This window comes from Oryctolagus cuniculus, chromosome 20 (assembly GCF_051225735.1).
Source record: "Oryctolagus cuniculus isolate XC-2025 breed Fujian yellow rabbit chromosome 20, ASM5122573v1, whole genome shotgun sequence".
NCBI lineage: Eukaryota > Metazoa > Chordata > Mammalia > Lagomorpha > Leporidae > Oryctolagus > Oryctolagus cuniculus.
Genome location: NC_142886.1, coordinates 26,065,851 through 26,088,812, shown reverse-complemented (window position 1 = coordinate 26,088,812; position 22,962 = coordinate 26,065,851). Strand labels below are relative to the sequence as shown.

The 22,962-nt window shown below is 53.0% G+C and overlaps 1 protein-coding gene across 2 annotated transcripts; it reads right to left on the bottom strand.

Annotated features, from left to right (window-relative positions):
- Positions 1 to 1,452: 1,452 nt before the first annotated feature.
- On the bottom strand, positions 1,453 to 22,434 carry BATF (basic leucine zipper ATF-like transcription factor). 2 transcript variants are annotated; one of them, XM_002719638.6, is made up of 3 exons: positions 22,158 to 22,434; positions 20,085 to 20,189; positions 1,453 to 1,987 (listed from the first exon to the last, which is right to left on the bottom strand). In XM_002719638.6, the coding sequence occupies exons 1-3, from the start codon at positions 22,218 to 22,220 to the stop codon at positions 1,778 to 1,780; spliced, it is 378 nt and encodes a 125-aa protein (XP_002719684.1). In that variant the 5' UTR covers positions 22,221 to 22,434; the 3' UTR covers positions 1,453 to 1,777. The 2 variants fall into 2 exon arrangements, with proteins under 2 accessions (XP_002719684.1, XP_069921748.1); XM_070065647.2 differs by lacking the exons at positions 20,085 to 20,189; positions 22,158 to 22,434 and adding an exon at positions 4,670 to 4,919.
- Between the last annotated feature and the right edge of the window lie 528 nt (positions 22,435 to 22,962).

Below are 22,962 nucleotides of genomic sequence, written 5' to 3'. Positions count from 1 at the left end.
GAGCTTTGTATTAGGCTCCTACTGTATACGGGCAGCAGGGAGGTGAGGAAATGCATGCTGGGACTGCCTTCCCAGCCCTCCGTGGAGTGATGCTGGCATCATGCCCGAGGGGTAGGCAGACACAGGCAGCTACAGCCTAGGGATGCAGGCTGTCCTCTGCCTGTCAGCCAGGGTGGAGCAGGCGCTGACCCAGGGGGACGGACTGCTCTTCCAGTCCCTGCCCTCCCACAGTGGCCACCCGCAGGGTGGCAGTGGACAGCAGCTGTGGCTCTCTTCCTGAATAGCTGAGAATGAGGCTGGGGGCGGGGGGCTGCATCAGACCCCTGGAACGGCAACCCCTGTGGCTTTGGTGGCCAGCAGGCTCAGCAGGGGCTGTGTTCTGGCAGGCCTCCCTTACAGCCTGGGCTCATGTGGCTGTGGCCACTCCTCGGAGTGTGGTGAGCAAGGGCTGCAGGCCAGCAGGCATGCGGCCTGGGGCTCTCAGGGTGGGCCAGAGCAGGGTAAATGTGGCATGCTGCCTGAAGACCACCTCCCCCCACCCCCAGCCTGCCTGGGCAGCCGGTGGAGACTCGTGGAGACAGGCAGTCATGGGCTCTGCATTGCTGCTCTCTATGCAAGGGGGTCTGGCAGGGGGGTCTCTGCATTCAACCGCGTTCGGCCCCCTGAGAGTATCAGGGAAACACTGCCCTCCTGTTGCTGAGAGAGCTGGCAAGGGGCCAGCTCTGTGACACAGCGGGTTAAGCCACCACTTGACCTTGGCACCCCTGGCGCTGATTCGAGGCCTGGCTGCTCCACTTCTGATCCAGCTTCCTGCTAATGCACCTGGAAAAGCAGAGGAAGATGGCCCAAGTATTTGAGCCTCTGCCACCCATGTGGGAGACCAGGATGAAGTTCCGGGTTGCTGGCTTCAGCCTGGCCCAGCGCCGACTGTTGCAGGCATTAGGGGAGTGAATTGATGGATGAAGAATCTCTCTCTCTCTCTCTCTCTCTCTCTCTCTCTCTGCCTTTTAAGTAAATCAGTACATTTAAAAATGCAGCTGGTGGGGAGCCTGGGGCATCCTTGAGACTTGGCGGTGCGGGTGCATCTGCGAGCAGGAGGCGACAGGACCCACCTGGCCTCCATCTCTCTGGGTGACATCCTGCAGGGGTCCTTCTGCCCGGATGGAGGGCCAAAGGAGGGAGCACAGGAGGCAGGGAGGAACAGAGCGGGGAGGGATCATGTTGAGGGGACTGGGGCAAGAAGATTTCAAAAGATGCCTAGAAACAGATGGAAGATGCTTTGGGAAAAAAAAAAAATCAGGATCCCAAGCTGATCAACAAACCCCAAACAGAAGCGCTGCTGGCAGAGGCTCCCCAGCTTTTGGGGGGTGCTTGAGGTCAAGACCACCCCCAGTGAGTTCACCCCCAGTGAATTTCAAGGGACAAGCTAAGAGGGACACGGTCCTGCCAGGCTTGCTTCTTTTCAGACGTTTATTTAGAAAAACCACCCTGCCCAGCCCTCCTCCCTCTGTGCCGTGGGATTTGGGCTGCAAGCTCCATTCTCCTCGGGCTCGGCCTCCCACCTCCACGGTCCAGCCCAAGCTGACAGCTGCCCCAAGGCTGGGAGGCCTCGTGCCCCTCGGGCCGCCACAGCCCTCTTCTGTTCCGTCCTTGCCTCCGGCTCTCCAGGTGCAGGGAGTGCTGGGAGGGGCAAGGCAGCGAGGCCACAGTCTGTGTGCCCTTCCAGGCCTGGCGGGCCAGTGGGGGACGGGGCTGTGCTGGCTCCTGGTGCCGACGCTCAGGGCTGGAAGCGCGGGGAGCTGACGTGAGGCTGGTGGAAGGCGTGGGCACTGTACACCACCTCGGGGGGCGAGGGCGCGCTGGTGGCCAGCACGGAGCACAGGGGCTCGTGACTGCTCAGCACCGACGTGAAGTACTTCATCTCCTCCGTGAGCTGTTTGATCTCCTTGCGTAGAGCCGCGTTCTGTTTCTCCAGGTCCTCGCTCTCCTGCAAAGGCGACAGATGCACGTGGGTGTGAGTGTCAGGCAGGCAGCGAGGCCGTGGGACACGGAGGGCTGCAGGAGACTGGGACGGGCGTACTGCTGGCATAGCCGTGGAGAAGTACATGGGAGAATTTTCCCGCACGTGTGTGCGTGGGTAGGTTTCAGGACGCCCACGCATGTGTGCGCATGCCCAGACCTGGTTATGAGGTTGAACCCTATGAGGCTGCTGGTATTTATCTGGCTCTGACCTCTGAAAACAGCTGTTTCATGTGTGTTCCACCTGTCTTAGTCTGTTTTTTGGTTGTGGTCACCAACAGCCGAGGCTGGCTCGCTTTTCAAGAAAGAGGTTCCCCAAGTCCAAGTGCACGGCTTGGCTTTTGGTGCGGACCTCGTGCTGCTGCCCGTGAGGCAGAAAGGCACCAGAGCAAGCGGGCTGTGCAAAGAGGCAGGCGTCAGGCCTGCTCTGCAGCTCAGCGACCTGACCACCGCGTCAAGTCCCCGGAGCCCTGCCGGCCGGGAGTCCGCGTGAGCCGCCATCGGGACAAAACAAAGCACTTGCGTGTGCGAGTCAGCACGGAGGCGCCTGCGCGGATGTGCTCGTTTGTGTGTGTGTGTGTGTGTGCGCGCGCGCGCGCACCAGGGTCTCTGTGGGCGCGTCTGCAGGTGAGCGTTGGCCGCGGGGGAGCCCAGCAGCAGGCCAGTGCCTGAGCCCCTGGAAGGCGTCCTCCGAGCGCCCCCAGTGTTGGCCCTCAGCATTACAAGGTTAATTGTCTCCTTGGCCCAAGTCTTCCTAAATATTCCAGGGTCAGTGTTTGCCATGACCTTCTGCCCAGCCAAGCCACCCCCCCTCCTTATTCTTGGATGATTTGTTCCAGAACATTCTGAAGATGTCTGAAATCTTGGTTACTACCAACCCCAATGAATCCCCTGTCATTTATTTCCTATACATGTCTACGATAAGCTTAATTTACAAATCAGACAAGTAGAAAATGAATAACAATCACTGGTAATAAAACAAAACAACTGTAACAATACACTGCAATAGAAGTTATTGAAAACTTTTGCCGGTGACGCGGCTCAATAGGCTAATCCTCCGCCTGTGGCGCCGGCACACCGGGTTCTAGTCCCGGTCAGGGTGCCGGATTCTGTCCCGGCTGCTCCTCTTCCAGGCCAGCTCTCTGCTGTGGCCAGGGAGTGCAGTGGAGGATGGCCCAAGTGCTTGGGCTCTGCACCCCATGGGAGACCAGGAGAAGCACCTGGCTCTTGCCATTGGATCAGCGCGGTGCACCGGCAGTTAGCGGCCACTGGGGGTGAACCAACGGAAAAGGAAGACCTTTCTCTCTGTGTCTCTCTCTCTCACTGTCCACTCTGCCTGTCAAAAGGGAAAAAAGAAAACTTGTGAACTGTTTATTTTCTGAATTTTCCATTGAATATTTTCGGACCGCGGGTAACTGAAACCACAGAAAAAAAATGGCGGCTAAGGGGGCACTCCCGTACTCTGGGTGTGTCCCAAGCCTGTGTGCAACCTTTTCCTTTGTTGCTTGGGAGACAACAGGTGTGTTCCCAACAGGAAAACTGAGGGAGGCAGTGCTGGCTCCCGGTCAGTCAGTTACACTGTGTGATGAGCAGTTACTGGGAAACAGAGGCACCTTTAGGGAGCCCAGGGGAACTGCAACCGTAAGGTCACGACCGTAAGGGTCACGTATCCTGGCTCAAGTAGACCTTCTCTGCTGACAATTGATGCCCACAGAGGAAGGGGAAAGAGCACTGGAGGTGCAAATAAATTGCTTGTCAATTCCAAAACCCAGCTGGTCCTTGGAGACCAAGTCTGGTTTTACATGGTTCAGATCTGCATTTTTAAAACGTGCCATTTCATCAGAATGAATAAAGTTGCTTGCTTAAAAATATTCACAAGTCCTTCCTAAAATCTAGAGATTTGAACTTGGTGGGCTCAGGGTTTGGGGCGATTTGGAAATCCGAGTTTTTAACAAGTGCCCTGGTCATTTCAAATCTTTGAGCAATTTTGAAAACACTGGTTAACTACAGTATTAAATTTCCTTTAGTTATTCAAGCCACTTACTGCCTATTTATCTCAAATGTTTGTTGACTAACTGATGACATCAGTTGCTGGTACAAAGAAGTTGACTAAAAAATAGGGTGGGTGGTGGGTAGATTCCAGATAACTTGACATTTGACATTTAAAGCCGGGCCTAAGGGCGTTTGGTCCAGCAGCTAAGATACTGGTTAAGATATCTACAGCCCATAGCTGAATACTGAATTCCATCCCATCCCATTCCATCCATTCCATCTCTCTCTCTCTCTCTCTCTCTCTCTCTTCCTCTCTCACGTCTCCTGTGTATCTGCTTCTCAAAATAAACAAATCAACTTTGCCCTAAATCACCTATCAGGAACCTGAGCTGTAGGCTAATGAGAGCTGGATAGGATTGGTCAGTTCCACTGCCAGTCATCCCAACCCCTACACTCTGGGAAGGGAGTGCTTTGTAAAGTGGTGCAGAAGTTCTGACACGGACCGGACCAGAGCGTGCTCAGCCTCAGCCTGGCCTTTCCTGAGGATGGTTCTGAGCTGGAATTAAAAGGGACGCCCATCGCAAAAAGGGGGCTGGCGGTGGCGGGGTGGTACCTCGGCCCAGCCACTGCCCCTGCAGGCTGTGGCCGGCACGCTCACCTTGCTTGTGCTTGCTTCCTGGCATGTCCCAGGGTGAGGGCATTCCCCACCCCGCCCCGCCCCTTTACCGAAAGGTAAGATAAAGCTCCATGATGAGACGGGGCGGTGTGGGTAGCACGGGAACTGGGGGCCAGGAGTCCTGGCCCCTTCCTTCCTTGAGCCCTTCTTCTCGCCCCCTCTGAGAGTTTCCACTGGTGACACCATTTACTGTAAATTCTGTGCTCCGAAGAGCCTGGGCAAACCCCGAGCCAGAAGGGAGGGGCCGGGGTAGGCCGCTCTGACCTGCTCCCCGCCTTAGAGGCAGGCCCAGCTTTCGGGAAGTGACAGCGGCTCCTTCCTTGCTGAGCGCGCCGCCCGCAGAGCTCTCTGACCTTGTCTGCCTCGCTGCTCCCTGCCTTGCAAATCCCAGAGCTCTAGAAGTTGTGCAGAACCGCCGCCTGCTGCTGCCGCTGACAAGTCGACAAGAACTTGCCTTGACCCTGGGAAGAAACCCTGCTTCCTGCCAGGGGGGCCCCCAGAGAAAGCCGCGCGGCTGTCCCGGGTCGGGGTCAGGCGGTGTGCAGGCAGCCTGCGCTCGCAAGAGAAAGGAGTTGACTCCCCGTGCAGGAGGAAGTGGCTGAGCTTGGGCCTCATCCTTCTAGCTCCCGCCTGCTGTTGCTTAGGCCAATGTAGCCCTCCCTGGGGTGGTCTTGCGGAAGGGACCACAGCAAAAGTGGCGGGGGTGGGGGGAGCGGCTGTTTACCAGAGGCAAAACCGTCTCATCCCCAGCATCCCCCCAGGGACTGGGAACCTGGAGCTGAGAAGGATATCTCGGGGCGGGGGGGGGGGGGGGTGAGGGGTGAGCTTGCACCGAGTGTCCACGTGAAACAGTGCACACATTTGCTTTTTGGAACTCATTTAGGTCTCCGAGGCTTTTCACAATCACGCTTTGAGATGTTATATTATTCCCACTCTACAGAGGAGGCCAACTGAGACCCCAGGACAGACCTACTCCACCTACCCCTAGAAAGGACCTCAGGCTCCTGGCAGCAGCTGCTAGGAGAAAGTGCTTCACCATCTGCCTCGAGACACTGGTTTTCTAGAAATGCAGAAACTGCAGCATTGATCCAAAGACCCACAACCGAGGAAGAGAAGAGCGAGACTTGAGCCACGTGGTCCTTCCGTCAACACCCCCAGCGCCGACTTCTCCTGGGAGGCTCCAGACAGGAAGACAAAGGTCTCCAGGGAGCCCTAAGACGTCCTCTGTCACCCAACAGTCTCCCAAGAGAAAGCTGGGTCTTGATTTTGGTGGTCTCAACCCCAGGACGCTGAGTCAGCCACCCTGGCGGTCTGCCCCCTGCACCGCACGGGGAGGGAGTCACCTGCCAGGCTGCTCCGGAGGAGGCCATCCCAGGGCTGAACCAGAGCCAGGTCCTGGACACCGGACCCCCTGCCTCAGTGCTGGGTCCTCGTCCTGGCTAGGTAACCCTTGGTGACCCACTTTCCCGCCCGCCTTGAAAACAGGAAGACTGGACCAGAACACTGATGTGCCAGCTTAGCCACACACTGGGATCCCCACCCCCGGGGGGTGGGGGTGGCCTTTGACAACTACTCGGGCTTGATTCAGATTTAATAGCTCTGGGCTAGAGCCTGGCATTGGGTTGTTCAAGTCTTCCCAGGAGATCTAATGTGCAGCTAATATTGAAAACCACAGCATCAGAAAATCCCCGGTAATTCAGATTCCGAACTGACTGCCCTGAGGTTACAAAGTAGCGCCTCCGACCCCCTCTTTTTGGGAGGGTGTGGAGAGGGGAGCAGAGGGGGTGCAGACTCAGTTTATATGAGAAAGATTAGTAGAAACCAAATTTTTGAAAGTGTTGTCCCAGCTTGACTTCCAAATAACTAATGCACAGCGGATACTACCAAGGTGGCAATCACTCTTTGAAGTACTTTAGGGTTGCTCTCTAGTTTAATCGTGGCAGCGACCGTGTGGCTGGGTAGCATTATCCCCCCATACACAGAAGGAAGCCGGGAGGTGTGGAGGGTACATGTGCAAGTGGCACCAGGGCTGGGGTGGGGCGGGCTGGCTTCAGAGCCTGGGCCTTCCCTGCCACGTGGCCTTGGAAGCCCCTTTCGTCCTGACGGCGTTTGACAATGATCTCCTGCCCTATTGGCTTCCCAGTGTCATCTTCCATCTTTCCCCGTCTCATGCAAATGCCAGTCCTGTGTTCACAGTCCAGCCTCACCTGTGGGGTCACCTGGTGCCACCTTTATCCAAGCCATGAGCAGCGTGGGAGTGGCCGGGGCACAGGGAGGATTCTGGGAAATCCCCTGCTGGAGGGGCTGAGGGGGGGCACTTAAAGAGCTCCTGAACGACGGGGAATCCCCAGGCGGTTCCCTTACCCCGGGGAGCCAACTGGGACAAGACCAAGGCCAGGCGGGCATTTGCTGGCAGGGCTCGGGCCCAAGGCTCTGCAGGGACTCTCCAAGCATGCAGAGCAGGGCTCAGGCCTCCCCCTGCCAGCCCTGGGTTAGTGCCTGGACCTTCTCCTTGCATTGTCTCATCCCAGATTCCAGAAGGCTGAGAACAATCCCTGTGTCTTTCCTGCCTGACAGAACGTGCAGTCGTCACAGGGAGCTCCCCTTTCACACTGCAACAAGAGCGTGCGCTCTGATGCGTGTGCCCCGTGCCCGGCCCTTCAGTGTCTCTCCGTTGTCATTCCCTAAACAGCAAATGTAGGCCGGAGGCGGTGCCCACCATCCCTGGAGAAGGCTTAGGACTGAGAGGTAGGACACTGTTCAAGCAGGGGGGAGATCCGTGCCTACAGCTGCCACCATTCCTTAAGGAAATTAGCCCTGGCCTCTGTCTGGGAGGGAAGAAGAGAAATCACCAACCCCAGAATCAGACGTGCACCGACTGTCTTTGCACCAATTGAGGCGCGTGTCTGATTCTGGAGGGGTCTTCACTTTTGTGCCTTTAGGGCCAGAAGTGCCTTTGTCATCGATGGATGTTTAGGCTGACACCTGTTCCTTGGCTTTCAGTGACTCCGAGTAGGCTCACTTGGCAATCACCCCAAAGTCCTTCTCCCTTGCCCCCATCTACAGAGCCCGGAGAATCAGTAAGTAACCCAGCTTCCCCTGCAGCTAGGCCACCCTGCCTCAGCGGAGATGGGCGCCTGGAGCTTCAGCAGCCGTCTTGCAGCCTTGAGGATGGAGGAAGCCACACCCTGAGGATGGTGTGCAGACGGCAGCTGGGGGTTCCAGCCCTGCTCCGTGCTCTTCTGCACTTCTTGCTTTGCAAGAGAACTAAACCATGACTTGGTGGCACCTCCAAGTCATGGCTTGTCCGTTACTGTAGCGGCATGCAATCCCGACCGGCACCCCAGGTTCGAAAGGTCGCCACTGGCAAGCCCAATTCTGAAAAGCAAGCGACCAACAACCAAACGACCGATAATTGCCATCACAACGAACTGCTTTGTTTTAAGTCGCCGGGGAGCTGGGACAGAGCGTTTGGGGATGGACCCACAGAATCGCTCCAGACTCACTGCCTGCCTTCTGCTCCATGAGTCTGCTGGGTTTCAAACCCACTCACTGCTCCTGGTTCTCAACCCTGGCTGCCTACTACAGCCACCTGGAGAGTTTTAAGCAGCCGCAATCCCTGGACTTCACCCCCCAGAGATTCCTGTATCCTTGTTCTGGGGTGTGTCACAGGCATCAAGGTTTTAAAAATATTTCCCAGCGGGGCTTAATGGGCAACCAAGTTGGGAATTGTGTTCATAGTGGATTCTTCTTCCATACAATATAAATATATAGCATTTAATTGTATTAGATGCATTTTGCGTGTTTATATTATTTAATGTGTTTTATAATGTATAGTATAAGAAACATAAAGAAATTGTAAAGTGTCCGGGAAACATTTCCCAGTTAAAATTTTTTTCTAAAAGTAACAAGCTCTTTAACTTTATTACGTGACTGCTATTAAATTTGCCAAAAACAATTTCAAGCAGCCTGGTCCAGTTCTCTCTTATGATGGGAAGGCAAGAAGTAGCAGAGCGATTGAAATCTCATTGATTCTAACTTTATCAGATTAGTTACCCCAAGATGTTGATCTTTATGAGGGCAGGGGCTGTTATTGTCTGCACTGTTTTGTCCGACATAGTAAGTGTTCAGTAAACTCACACTGCTTGCCTGACAGTGTGGAATCTGTTAAGAACTAGCCGAAATATGGCAGGCGCTCAATAAGCTAATCCTCCGTCTGTGGTGCCGGCACACCGGGTTCTAGTCCGGGTCTGGGCGCCGGATTCTGTCCCGGTGGCCCCTTTTCCCGGCCAGCTCTCTGCTGTGGCCTGGGAAGGCAGTGGAGGATGGTCCAAGTGCTTGGGCCCTGAACCCACATGGGAGACCAGGAGAGGCACCTGGCTCCTGGCTTCAGATCAGCGCAATGCACTGGCCACAGCGCACCAGCCGCAGCGGCCACTGGGGCATGAACCAACGGCAAAGGAAGATCTTTCTCTCTGTCTCTCTCTCTCTCACTGTCCACTCTGCCTGTCAAAGAAAAAAAAAAAAGAAAGAAAGAAAAAAGAAAAGAAAAGAAAAGAAAAGAAAAGAAAAGAAAAGAAAAGAACTGGCCAGAATCTGAAGAAACAGTCTACCAAGTAGATTTGTGATGTCCAAGAGACTTCCAAAGGGGGGTTTAACTCAAAGTTCAAGTTCTTCAGCGGCTTCTACTTTGCTACTCTGGGGCGGTTTCACATGAGTCGGAGAGATTCACTTTTCAAAAGCGCAAGGTCAGATCCCTGCTTAGCAACACTTTTGTTCCCTAAACTGTAGCTATGGTGTGGGAGTCGCCGAAGGACAGCACTTTCAGAAGAACTCTGCACGTAATTTCCCCAGCTCGGACTTGACCTTCCCCGTCCACACCAGTGCAAGAGACGGGCAGCTGTGAAGAGTCAGGCTAGGGGAATGGCTGGTGTTCTCCAAGCTTTCACACACAGCCAAGACATCTGACTGATGTATGGGAAAGAGCCTGCCTGGGCATTCAGTAAATGAACCACTGTAACACCCTCCCCTAGGTAAAACTAAAGAAACTCACAGTACTGCACTGTCCCACCTTTGCCATCGACAGTCCCCAGGGGGTGCTGTGGCTTCCCATTTTGTAATCAAAATTCAGGTTCAGATAAATCTCCAGGCTGGAATTTGAATTGGTTCCCGTCCCTGTCTCAGCTTGGCTCTTGCTCCCTGTAGCACACCTCCTCCTCACTGCCTCCGGCCCCACCAGGCATCTTCCCACCTGACCCTGTCTCCTCTGTAATCACGTTTGCCCCCAAGGCTGGGGCCCTGGGGACGCCGTCCCGGTCACTGCCCCCTGCTCATCCCTTGGTCACTCTCAACGGTGCACTGTTTCATTTACCTATTCACTTTCCGCTACGGCTTCCAACTGAATGAAAGGGCCAAGGAATCAGAAAACTGCTGTTTTCCCAGTGCCTCCAGCAAACCGCCCCTGGCCTGGAGGAGGCCGGGCGGCACCGGTTGAGGGGGTCTCTCCTGTGATGGCGCGGGCTCCAGGACTGGGAATGCGGCCTTTGCGCGTGTGATTCTGTGCCCGTGACTGATCAGGCATTTTCTCGTGCAGGAAATTGCTCTGGGGGCTGGGAATCCAGGCCCCCCATCCCTTCTGGATGAAGCTCTGGGCTTCATCCCTTCGCTGGAGCTCTCAGACGAGTCCCGGGTCCCTTCCCTTGGGTCCCCTGAGTCAGGGGTGACTGGATAGTCACACTTGTCCCAGTGCACATTGGTGTGGTCCTGGTGTGACAGTTTTCCAGTGCACTCCATCACTCCCCAGTGTTCCCAATACGAGAATAAATGGAAAGTTCTAGCAAACCCTGACCCCTAAATTCTGCCTCGATCGTGTCCTCTTTGTGTTCTCAATTTTCTCACCCTTCTGTCTAATCATCTCCATCTTGTTTTAAATTTTAAAAATACAGTATAACTGTATTAACCATATTTTAAATGCCCATGATCCTTGTCGGCTAACACCCATTCTCATTTGTACAGATTTAAAAATAAACAAACGTGCAAAGCTATTTTGACAAACCTCAACAAGAACACACGTACAATTTGTATTTTGCTTCCTGTGTCAACTTTGTCACACCCACCAGTACCTCATCAAATCAACGATCCGCAATTTACTTAACAAGGTCTTCTAGGGCTGGATATCGTCAAGAACGCTGGAATGAACAGCTCGATGTCTCCTGGGGTTTGTCTTTGCTCAGCTGCCATCCAGGGTAATTCCTTGCAGACAGACTAATGCAGCCGAGGGCACAGTCAGTCTTCCAGTCTGTGGCAAGCACAGCTGTAACGAGGTTGTGTGAGCCTTGGCAGCTCATGTCAAGAGCCTCGGGTGGTCACTGACGTCATTCATCAGTGTATTAATTGTTAAGTCAACAACAGGAGTCACTGTGCACTAACTCCCCATGCAGGACCTCTGTCCTCACTGAGCTGTATTATGAGAGTTAACTGTAAAACCTGTTCGCAAACAGTTTGTATGTGTGTGTGCGAATTGTTCTAATCTGTACTTACTATAGAGTTGGCCTTCTGTGTATAAGGTTAATTGAAAATGAATCTTGATGGAGGATGTGACTGCGAATGGGGGGGAGGGTGAAAATGGGGGTGGGAGGGCGGGTGTAGTGGGAAGAGTCACTATATTCCTAAAGTTATACTTCAATAATTTGTACTCCTTAAATAGAAGATTTCTTTGGGGAAAAAAATAATATCCCTGGGCTGGGTATTGGCGCAGCTGTTAAGACACTGCTTGAAAAGCCTGCATCCCATATGAAGACCTAGTTCCCGGCCCGGCTCTGCTTCCAGTTCCAGCTTCCTGCTGATGCACAGCCTGGGAGGCAGCAGGTGACGACTCAAGTCCTTGGGTCCCTGCCACCCACATGGGAGACCCGGACTGAGTTCCAGGTTCCTCTCTCCAGTCCAACCCAGCCCCATCTGTTGCCTACGTCTGGGGAGTCAACCAGCAGATGGAAATCTCTCTCTGTGTCTCCCAAATAAAATGAAAATAAATAAAATCGTTAAACAACAACAACAGAAGAAGGCCGTGTGAGATACATAATGGCATCAGCCCTGAGTGCACGCGTCACTTTTGTCTCAACTTCCCTGGCACTGCACTTAGCTGTCCTAATTTTAAATCGTTTATTTTTGCCAGCTGACTTATGAAGGTTTCTTCCTTTCGCTTTAATGTCATGGTCATCAATTACTAAGGAAGAACAAGTTCTACATGTGTCTCCTTAGCTTTGCTCTGCAGGGAACACTGGGCAAGTTGTGGAAATGCTACTGTTTGCCACAACTTGGCGTGTCCATGGTGGCGGTGGTGGGGTGTCCTGTTGGTGTCTGTGGGTAGAGTTTATATTTTATGCTGCACAGAGCAACCCTTCCCCCGACAACAAAGAACGATCAAACGCAAGACGTCAGTGGTGCCGAGGTTCAGAAACCCTGCCTTAGCATGTATCGTGTTCCTAATCAGAATAGAAAATTAGGTTATTCTCGTGTTGGTAGGAAAAGTGTTGCGTAAGTTTCTGTTCATAGCCTCTGCCCACTTATCTCCTGGAGTCTGGGTGTTTTTCTTTTCAAGGATGTGCTCTCCTTGATAGTCAATGGTCGCTTACTTCACCTGATGCAAGCATTTCCCCAATGTGTCCCTTTAGTTTTGCAATGCGACATACAAGCCTCTTTTACATAAAGGAGCGCTTGGATTTCAACGCCCTCTCTCTCTCTTGGTCTCTTGCTGTATGCCAGAGCTTTGTAGCTGACAAGGGTCTGGCCTGGTCAAGCATTCCGGCTCATGGCCTCCTTCTTGACTTACGCTTTGCAAAAGGACATACAAGGTAGTTCAAAAAGTGTATGGAAAAAAAAAAAAAAAACAAAACAGAATTTGGATCCAAAAGGTTTTTGAAATCCTTGCATAGTTTTTTCATGATAGGAATGTCCCATGAAATTTCGTGATGGTCCCGTGTACGCATGGATTTCAGAATCAATCTATCTTTTATTCTGTTTTGAAGCGCCCCACGTGTGAACCACACCACCTGCAGAGCAAAGCTGTGTGGAACAAAACGGCACAAAAAAGCAGCCTGGTGGGAAGGCGAGAGGTTTGGGTGCTTGAGCGTCCTCAAGAAAGACGCTAGATCCCTATTGTTAACGAGGCAGGCTGGTCTAGCATATGTCTGAGTGTCCTTTATTATTTTTTAATAATATTTATATGAGACGCAGAGAGAGAGAAAGAGAAACATAGAGACACAGAGAGAGAGAGACAGAGACAGAAAGACAGAGACTGCAAGAGAACTGCCATCTGCTGGCTTACTCCCTGAATGTCTGCGATGGCTGGGACAAAACCAGGCAGAAGCCGGGAACTGGGAACTTAATCCAGGTCTCCCACATGGGTGGCAGGAACCCAATTACCCAGGGTCTGCATTAGCAGGAATCTGGAGCCAGGAGGCAGAGCGGGGGATGAATCTCACGTACTATGTAGAACGTGGGCATCTTAACCATTCGCTAAATGCCCACTCCCTCTGGATTCACTTTGAATTCTGTAATTCTACAAACAAGGTAGTAAGACCATAATTATTGCCAGTCCCTCAACAAGCCACGATGGATTTCTGTATGGACACCCCACGATGGATTTCGGTACGGACACCCCACGATGGATTTCAGTACAGACACCCCACGATGGATTTCGGTACAGACACCCCACGATGGATTTCGGTACAGACACCCCACGATGGATTTCGGTATGGACAGCTCACTCCAGGAAGCAGGGGCCTGGTTGGCTTCTACAGAGGACTGGGGACGTCGTGCAGCCTGAGCAGGGGCTCCCCTGCCAGACTTTCTCACATTTCTCGAGAGGAAGGGATCTAGCAGCTACTGAGCCAGCCAGCCTCGTGAAGACATCTGCCCAGGGGCAGCTGCCACTCTGGGACCTGGGAGCTGCAATCCCTTGTAGACAGGCACTTTTTAAAAAAAAAATTAAACTAACATTTATTTATTTGTTTTATTTATTTGAAAGGAAGAGAGACAAAGAGACAAGGACAGTGACAGAGACACAGACACACACACACATATACAGAGAGCAGAGAGAGAGAGAAAGAGAGAGAGAGAGAGAGAGAGAGAGAGAGATCTTCCATCCATTAGTTCACTCCCCAAATGTCTGCAACAAGCCAGGCTGACACCAGGAGCCTGGAGCCCCATCCAGGTCTCCTAGCTGGGTGGCAAGGATCCAAGTACTCCAGCCCTCACCTGCTGTCCCACAGGAGTGTGCCTTAACAGAAAGCTGGAATCACAAGTGGAGCCAGGACTTGAACCCAGGCACTCTGGTCTGCACGTGGACATCCTGGTGATCTTTCACTACTACATCCATCACCCTCCCCTAGACAGACATTCTTTCTCGTGTCCAGAGCTGTCCCTTCAAGTGTGCCTCACAGACTCAGCCATGCCCAGCCAGCATCAGTGGAACCAGGTTCGGGTGATCAATTGTCTTGGCATGCTTTTTGTCCCCAAATGCAAATCACCTAATGTTTTAGACAGTTAGAGACTACTTTGATTTTTAAATGGCACATATTCATCACAGTAAACTAATACAGAAAAGTACAAGGAATAAGATAAAGTAGCCAAACTCAACCAAGAAATAACTACTATTAGAATTTTAGAGAATTTGTTTTCAGACATCCCTTTGAGCTGCCACCAAGCCCAAAGCCTAAACCTGTTCCGGGAATGGGGTTAGCTTCTGCCTACTCTTTGTAATTTGTTTTTCCTCCTTAATCCTGCATCACTGACATCTTTCCACTTTGCTAAATACAGATCTACAACAGTCAGTTTAAGTGCCAGTGTACAGTTCTACTGTATAAAAGTATCCTAATGCACTTAATCCTATTGTTAGCCAAGCCAAGGATTACAGCTCCGAGGAAGGGCTCAGTGCTCACGGTAACGATGCCTAGAGCATCGTGTGCATCCTTCTTCCTTCAAAGCCTGCAGGTGGAACTGCCATGTCGGGGTTATCCCCATGTAAGATGTTAAATATTGCTACAAGACCTTCTCAAAAAAAAAAAAAAAAACTTCAAATCATATTTTTATAGATGCCTTCACTTTCTTGGCCAGACCTAACAATGGTTGGGGAAAAGCGTATATTTTAGAAAATGTTGCTTAAAAAAGCAGAAAAACATATTGAGGAAGGAGTTCAAGGAAGATAAAGGTTGGGGGGGTGGTGGAGAAGGCGGCGAGATAGCTTAGTGATTAGGAAGATGGGTTCTGAATCAGATGGGTGTAGTTACAAGCTCTGCAACTTCGAACAAGTTGCTCCACCTAATCCACGGGTTGTACAGTAAGATCTCTGTGCGGGTGAAATGAGATACTGCAGGCAGAGCACTTAACGGATATGCGCAAAGTCATGCGTACGATTAACACACATTTAAAAAGAAATTCATAGCGATGGAGAGGCAGAGATGCTTCTCCTTTCCAAAGATGGCTCACTGGCTCCACATCGACCCATCTTAGGCTGGAACTAGCCAGAATGTTCCTTTTATTTGTTATTGATCTATGACTTCCCTGTGCCCATAAACATGGCATGGTCTCCAAGAGAGAGAAGCCCAGCGTGAAGCCGGACCGCGGACTGCCCCTCCGCAGCCCTGCCTGGCCGCCCAGAGCAACAGTGCGGGTGTAAGGAGGCCTGGGGGGGCAGACCTTTGCTGGGCTTCTTTCCTTCCATTACCCGGTTTTTCTCCCATTGTACATCCTTTATCTCTCACCGCACCAGCTCAAAACTCCCCCTAAGGCATGATCTATGCTTCATAAAGGACATTAAGCATACACCCTGGAACCTATAAGGCCCTTTCTCTTCTTAAACTGGTGGGAGGCTCCTCCAGGAGCCGGTCCCAAGCAAGCCCCTGGCCCGCTGCCACCTAAGGGAGTGCCTAAGCCTGCAGCCCTCAAACTTGACCCTGTTACCCTCACTGGCTCCCCGACCATGGACGCTCAGCACGGCTCCGAGCTAACACTGCTGTCTGCCCCACTCCACCATCTCCCCAACCTTGAGTCTCCTCATGAATGAAGTTTCTGGACCCCGACCCTCTTTCTGCTCACCCTGGCCCGTGGACTCAAAGTCCTTCCTGCTGCTGGTCAGCACCAGAGACCCACACCGTCCACCAGGACGGCTGCTCTGGGAGGACCGCTTTGCTGCCCTTTCGGGGAGCTCCTTCTGTTGATGGCTGGGAGGGTCACCAAATCCCAGCTGACAGCTGCTTCTCCTCTAGGCACCAGGCGTGTACTGAGGATGTTCCCGGCGTCAAATGTCACGATGGAGGATTGCTCCGTGGGTGACATCAAGATCAGGAGGGAAAACATCTAATGCAAGTGCAGGGTGCTCGGCAGTGCAGGTTTGGTATTTGATAAGAAGGAAAGCACAGAGGGTGGGCTGTTCACAGCAGTGCAGACACTGCTCGGGGCGCTCACGTGCTGTATCGGAGCACCTGCTAATGTGCATCCTGGGAGGCAGCAGGTGAGGGCTCAGGTACATGGGTCTCTACCCCACAAGGTGGAAACCCAGAGTTCCCAGCTGTGGTCCCGCCCTGGTCCTGCCCTGGCTGTTGTGCCAGTTAGGGAGTGACCAGCATATCGAAGGTCTGTCTGTCTGTCTGTCTATCTAAATCCAAGCTAAATAAAAAGATAAAAATGCAAAGCACCTCCCTCTTGTTTCTTTAGTTCTACACTTCAGAAACAAATATAATTATCACATTTTGATAATGCACTCGAACATTTTCAAGTTTATATAGTTGTGCACATAGAAGTACCTTTCTCTTATTAAGAACACAAGTGGGTTGTCGGCGCCATGGCTCACTAGGCTAATCCTCTGCCTGCGGCGCCGGCACCCCAGGTTCTAGTCCCAGTTGGGGCACCGGATTCTGTCCTGGTTGCCCCTCTTCAAGTCCAGCTCTCTGCTGTGGCCCAGGAGTGCAGTGGAGGATGGCCCAAGTTCGTGGGCCCTGCACCTGCATGGGAGACCAGGAGAAGCACCTGGCTTGCAGTGCGCCAGCCATGGCGGCCATTTGGGTGGTGAACCAACGGAAAAGGAAGAACTTTCTCTCTGTCTCTCTCTCTCTCTCTCACTGTCCACTCTGCCTGTCCAAAAAAAAAAAAAAAAAAAAAAAAAAAAAAAAAAAAAAAAACCACACACACAAGTGGGAGCAAACTAGGTACCATTTTCAAACCTTTTTTCACTTCGAATTACAGAATTCTAAGCGGTAACTCCTTCAGATGCCGCGGCTTGCTGTAATAGCTACCCAGCATGCCCCTGACTGCATGAACCACATCTTATTTAATCACTCTCTTGCCGAAGGATGCTGAGCTGTCTCCAGCCCGGGCCGCAAGAAACAACGAAGCAACCGTTGTCTTTACACGGTCAGGATGTCATTGTCTGTGTGCACGTTTGCGAGTAAACTCCCAGATGTCAAACTGCTGAGTCGCAGGCTCCGTGCGCTGACAGTCTGGGTGGATGCAGCCAGCTGCCCTCTAACGGGGCTGGCCTGTCTGCCTTCCTCCTGTCCTGACAGCGGCTGCCGGCCCCTGCTGCTCCTTGGCCTCGGCAAACAGGTGCGTTAGCGACACCTTTCCTCTTTGCCAATCTGTTGCTTCCATTAGCATTTTCCTAACCGAGCGAGGTCTAGCCTCTTCTCACGGGTTTCTCTGCTGTTCACCTTTCTCCTTCTGCACACAGCCCACTCGTGATTTCTCATTTTTCTTTTGTGTTGTTAGTCAGTTTCCTGGTCAGAAGAGCTTTCATGTGTTAAGGAACCATGGCTTTATTTTTTGTACCGCATGTGTGACAGATATTTTTTCCCCATTTGCCATTTGCCTTTGATTTTGCATATAAGTTTTTTGAGCCAGACAGACATTTTCAATTTTCATGTATAAATGTAATCATCTTTCCCTTATGGTTTCAGAGTTTTATATGCATTGTAAAATGCTGCTCGTTTTCATCTGCTTGAAAGACAGAGTGAGAGAAGGAGAGACAGACAGACAGACGAGAGGAAGATCTGCCATCTGCTGGTTCACTCTTCCAGTGCTGGCAATGGCCAGGGCTGGTTCAGGCTGGAGCTGGGAGTCCAGACCTCCATCCGGCCTCCCACATAGACAGCAGGGGTCCACGCACGTGGGCCATCATCTGCTGCCTCCCAGGAGGCATTCACTGGGGACTATTTGCGGGGGGTCTCAGGCAGCCAAGGTGCCTCTAAAATTTCTAGTCTTTAAGAAATCTTTCAACGCCAAGCTTCCATGATTAAGTAGATGTATGTGTGTATGTTCTTGTACTATCTTAATAGTGATTACTTATCCTGCTTCTTACAACGACCGTTATTATTACAGATTGAGTATTACTAATGTGAGATGCTTGGGATCAGAAGTGTTTCAGAATGCAGATTTGGGGGGGGGGGATTTTAGAATATTTGCATAATGAGCTACCTTGGTAATGAGACCCAAGCCTGAACGCGAAATTCGTTTGTGTTTCATATACACTTTATGCACACAGCCTGAATGATAATTTCACACAAGATTTCTAGTGCACCTGCATTTTGACCGAGACCTATCACATGAGGTGAGCTGTGGAACTTTCCACTTGCAGTGTCATGTCAGCACTCCAAAAGCTTTGGATTTAGCAGCATTTCAGATTCTTGCATTTTCCGATTAGGGATGTCCAAACTCTCCTACCCCTATTATACTTGATTTTTGTCAGTGTGTGCTGTATGCCAGGCACTGTGTTGAGCTCTTTTTTTTTTTTTCATCTTGTAGCTAAGGGGCCAGAGACTGAGAAGGGACCAAGAATCTCCGAGTTCAGACCCACGGTCAGCCAGCAGCGGAGCCGTGATTCAAACCCTGTCCTGACCCACAGCTGCCAGCCTGCGCTTAGCTCCCACTGAAAACCAAAATCACAAACGTGTAAAGCTTCTAACAGCTCTCCAGTCCCAGGACGTTGGCTACTTGCTCGAAAAGGACGATTCTCTGTATCCCTTGTCATCTTTACTTGTAGGCTTTCCTGCAGGAATATCGAATCAGAACCAAACTCTGATAAAGACCAAATTAGAGGTCAGAGCTGTTCAAGCCTAAGAGGGTGAGCCAGTGCGTGCGAGCTCCTGGCGCCCGTGAACTTCCAGACAGCACGTGCACAGCAGGGCTGCCAACGCCGGAACACCTGAGCCGTTGTTCGCAATCAGTACAGACTTGCTGATCGTTCATTCTGTTTTTCAATTCAGCAACTACTTGTGAACGGCCAACTATGTTAGTGTGCAATAGAGGAAATACTGCGCAGATCTCAACCGAGCCACAAGGACCTCATCAGAGAGGCCGGTGCAGCCTGCTCCCTACATCCTTTCAAAGCTCAAAGAAGCATCCTCCACCATCCTCCTGCACCCACAAAAGTCCTTCTGCGAGGTCTTCCAAAAGTTCATGGAAATTTTTATTATGAAAGAACTATTTTGCACCAAAATACACGCATCATTTAATTCCATTCGCCATGAACGTTTTCACCAACACTCGCATCTTTCCTTGAGAAGGTTACAACAGTTCTAACTGCTGACGGCTGTGCTACTCACCCTGTTAAATCCAAGCCTGTTCGCTTATGATGCCAATCATATTTTTCGCCCTTGAAAGCGATTGCTAGGGTCGAGAGCCATGGGAGTATTTCGGGAGGAAGGACTTCGAGGTAGGATTGCGAGAGCACGAGATGAGCGGATGGAAGAAAAAGGAAAGCAGTGCCGAGAGCTGGTGGAATGAGAACCGACCCCGGGCCGAGCGAGGCCAGGAGGGTGGTGAGGTGCGCAGGCAAGGAGGAAACAGAGTCAGGAAACTCAGCCAGGATGGTGAGCAGCTCAGATAAGAGCAATGGGATATCATGAAAGATAGAGGTTTCCAAATAAAACTTGAACGAGGCCCAGAAACGAGGAGCAAGGTGCAGCACCTGGGGCCCTCCGGGGCCCCAAGGCAGGGACATCTGAGTGGCTCCCAAGAGGCGGGGTTGCGTGTGATCCCCACAGCTCCCCACGCCCCTGTTCTCCATGGCTGATGAAGGACAGCGCCCCCTCGTCCACCCCTCCCCAAGCAGGTGGCCTCTGGGGGCTTCCCACAGCCAACTCACCTGCCCGCAGAGCCCTTTTTGGGGTAGAAAATCTCATTCCCCTACTGTACAGCCTCCTGGCCCGTTCCCTGCTACAGAATCTCCCCTGTATGCTCCTCAGAGACTGCCCCCTCCAACCTCACCCCACGGCCTCCCGCTCTACTTGCCCCCCCCCCCCCCGACACATCCTCACTCAGGCAGAATCAAAGCTGAGGTCCTCACTTAGGGGGAGGGGTGAGTGCGGGGAGCGAAGGCCAAGACCAAGAACAGAGGGCTCACCAAGTGCAGGGTGTCGGCTTTCTGCGTCTGCCGCTGCCGGCTCTTCTGGGCAGCGATGCGGTTTTTCTCCCTTCTCTGAACTTTTCTCACATCATCGGAGGAGTCCTGGGAGGCAGACAGCGGGCATCAGGCAAGCCTGCTCCTCTCCAGCCATCCGCCCTCCCTGGTCTCCACCTCTTCATGCGACTCCATCCCCAAATCTGCACCCCCTCCTCCCCAGCTCTACCAGGAGAGCTCTCCCCCTGTCCCAGGTAGCCTTGGGGCCCTAGGGCTTGTTTTGTCCACAAGGCCTCCCTAGGACCGCACTTGGCAAAAACAGTGAGGACGGTGCAGCGTGTTTTATCACCTCTCTGCGCCACCACTCTCCTGCTTCATCACCCAGAACCTTTTTGCTGTTAACTTTTTGAGCGCTTCCTCTGCGCCCACCTCTGTGCAAGCGCGTTCTGGGAGGAAGTCCCGGTTCTGGGACATCCATGGCGTTGTTTCCATCTTACACGTGGGGAAACGGAGGTCTCTTCCTGCCTTCCCAGGACCCACTGTTTGCACTCCGTGGAGCCTGCAGCTGCACCTCTGAGCTGAGGGCCCTGGCCCTGCTCTGTCTCCTGTTTCCCCGCGGCACTTCGTTGAGTTCAGCCAATACGAGCACAATGCTTGGTCCAGACGAGATGCTGAGAAGAGAACTTAAGGGTGGCGGCTCCATGGCTGTGGTGGGCAGTGCATGGGTGCTCAGGGGGACGGCGTGGGGTCTTGGCAGGCCCTCTAATTGCATCCCATTGGCTGCTGCCTCCTAGGCTTGGCCAGAGAGGGCAGCTCCCGCCTCCCCCCGTGTGGAGACTCCTGCCCTGTGCCTGCTCGCATCCCTCAGGCTGCAGGGGCACCGATACCCGGACCGGGCATGTGAAGCCCCAGCGAGTCCAGGACGTGGAGGCCGCTGCGGGAACAGGGCACTGGGGCAGATAGGGAGGAAGCGGTCTTCCTCTACGGGGGATGGGGAGCCGGGTTACCATGGAAGCCGTGAGTAATTTCCTTCCGAAGAAGGGGCCAGTGCAGACTTCCAGGCAGCCTGAGCCGCTCCGATAGTATCTCAAGCCGAGGGCCAGAGGGGTCGCCCTCTGCAGGGCTGCCGCGGAACTCCGTCCCACCTGGTCGCTGCCGGAGTAGAGCTCATTCCTGCAGCATTTCGGAAGCTCGCCTGGATATCTGTGCCAAGCGTGCAGTTTTTACACCACGAATGTGGAGAAGACTTTAACCCCCTGATTTGCAAACAGTGAGTCTCGGGAAGGCAGGAAAGAGCGGGGATCTCTTCTAGGGAGCGATGCCAGGAGTGCAGTGGTGGAGAAAGCCCCAGGAGCTGGGAGAGGGGCAGGGGGCTTACATTTAGGGGAGATGCTCCCGTGGACAGAGTCTGATCCGGGCATCACAAGCTGGGCGCCCAGTGCTCCCAGTGTAAGTACCCCAGTCACCCAGTTCCCCCAGAGCCGCCCCTTCATTAGTTAACTCCCTCCGTCCTGAGGCCACAGGGGACCCAAGTTTTTTAGTGGTGGCCCCAGCATCCCTCGCTAGTGGCAGGTTCGGCAACAGGGGCAGTGCCTGGGGTCCTCATCCCTCTAACTTTCCAACCTGCTGTCTTGGGGATTCACTTGTCCCTGGCCTCCTTTCTCACCCTAGGGTGCTGTCCTGGGAACAGTAGCAGGATTTAGGCTGGGCATGGCAGCCCCTGGGAGCCTCTGCCTTAGAGAGCAGAGACCCTTTTGAAGTCCATGCCCCTCTTGGCTTCTTAGAAAGTTGCATGGGGCAGGAATCGCACTGAGGCAGAGGCAGTGGGAACCCCCCCACACCCCACCCCGGGGAAAGGAGAGAGTTCAAGGGGCTTGGGTAGAACACGCAGGAAAAGGAGGGTCCCCAACCCCCACCCCTGGACTCAGAGTGTAATTGCAAAGGTCATGTCTAAGACTCTCAGTGCTCACGCCACGCATCACTCCCTCGGCTCCCCGCACACAGCCAGGGGGCCTGCTCCCCTGGCCCACCCCGGGGAGAGGCAGAAGGCAGCAGAGAGAGGAAGAAGACAGCTACCTGCTTGCCAGGCGGAGGAGAGCGGCTGAAGCTGGAGTCACTACTGTCAGAGCTGTGAGGCATGGCTGGACTCTTCCGGCTCTCGCACACAGCCCCACGCGCCTCCGGGCTCTCTCGTCACCAGCTGGCCTCCGCCAGCCCTCCGGTCTCCACGGGTGCCGCCACCGACCCCTGCGTGCGTGCGTCCTGCTCTGGGGTGCGGAGGGACTGCTCCCCACTGGGACATGTCGCTCGCTTTGGGGCTGGCGCGCGCTCTCTCTTGTGGTTTCTGGTGATTGACGCTGGAAGTCACATGGGCGGAAACTTCAAGTTAGAAGTGAACTTGAGAAAAAAATACATCTCTGGGAAAAGACCCGCAGAATTATGTGAAAGAAAAAAAAATACAGCAAACCCAAGATACCTTCCGACAGTTGAGAGGCGGAGCGGCTCTCTTCAATTGATGAAGATAAAAGAGAAAAACAGCCAGGGCAGGGAAAAACCCCAGCCAGAATTAGCACTCTCTCTCTGTCAACATGGCAGAGAGCGGAGAACAGTGGCACACAGTTTCCACTGTCACCCGACTTGATTTTTCAACCAAAGCAGAGCCTCGGAGCTGGGATTTCTTTCTGGTTTTCAACCGAAAACAGATGCCCATCCTGAGTCGTGTTTTGAAGGCTTTCCTCGCTCCTGCCTCGGGGTGGTCTGGGGACAGGGCGGCCCAAGGCCATTGTCCCCCCACCTCCTGAAGCTCCAACACGAGTGGCTGAAAACCACAGAGAAGGTTCTGGAATGGAGGGGTGTGTTCCCCACCTGTACCTCTCGGCTC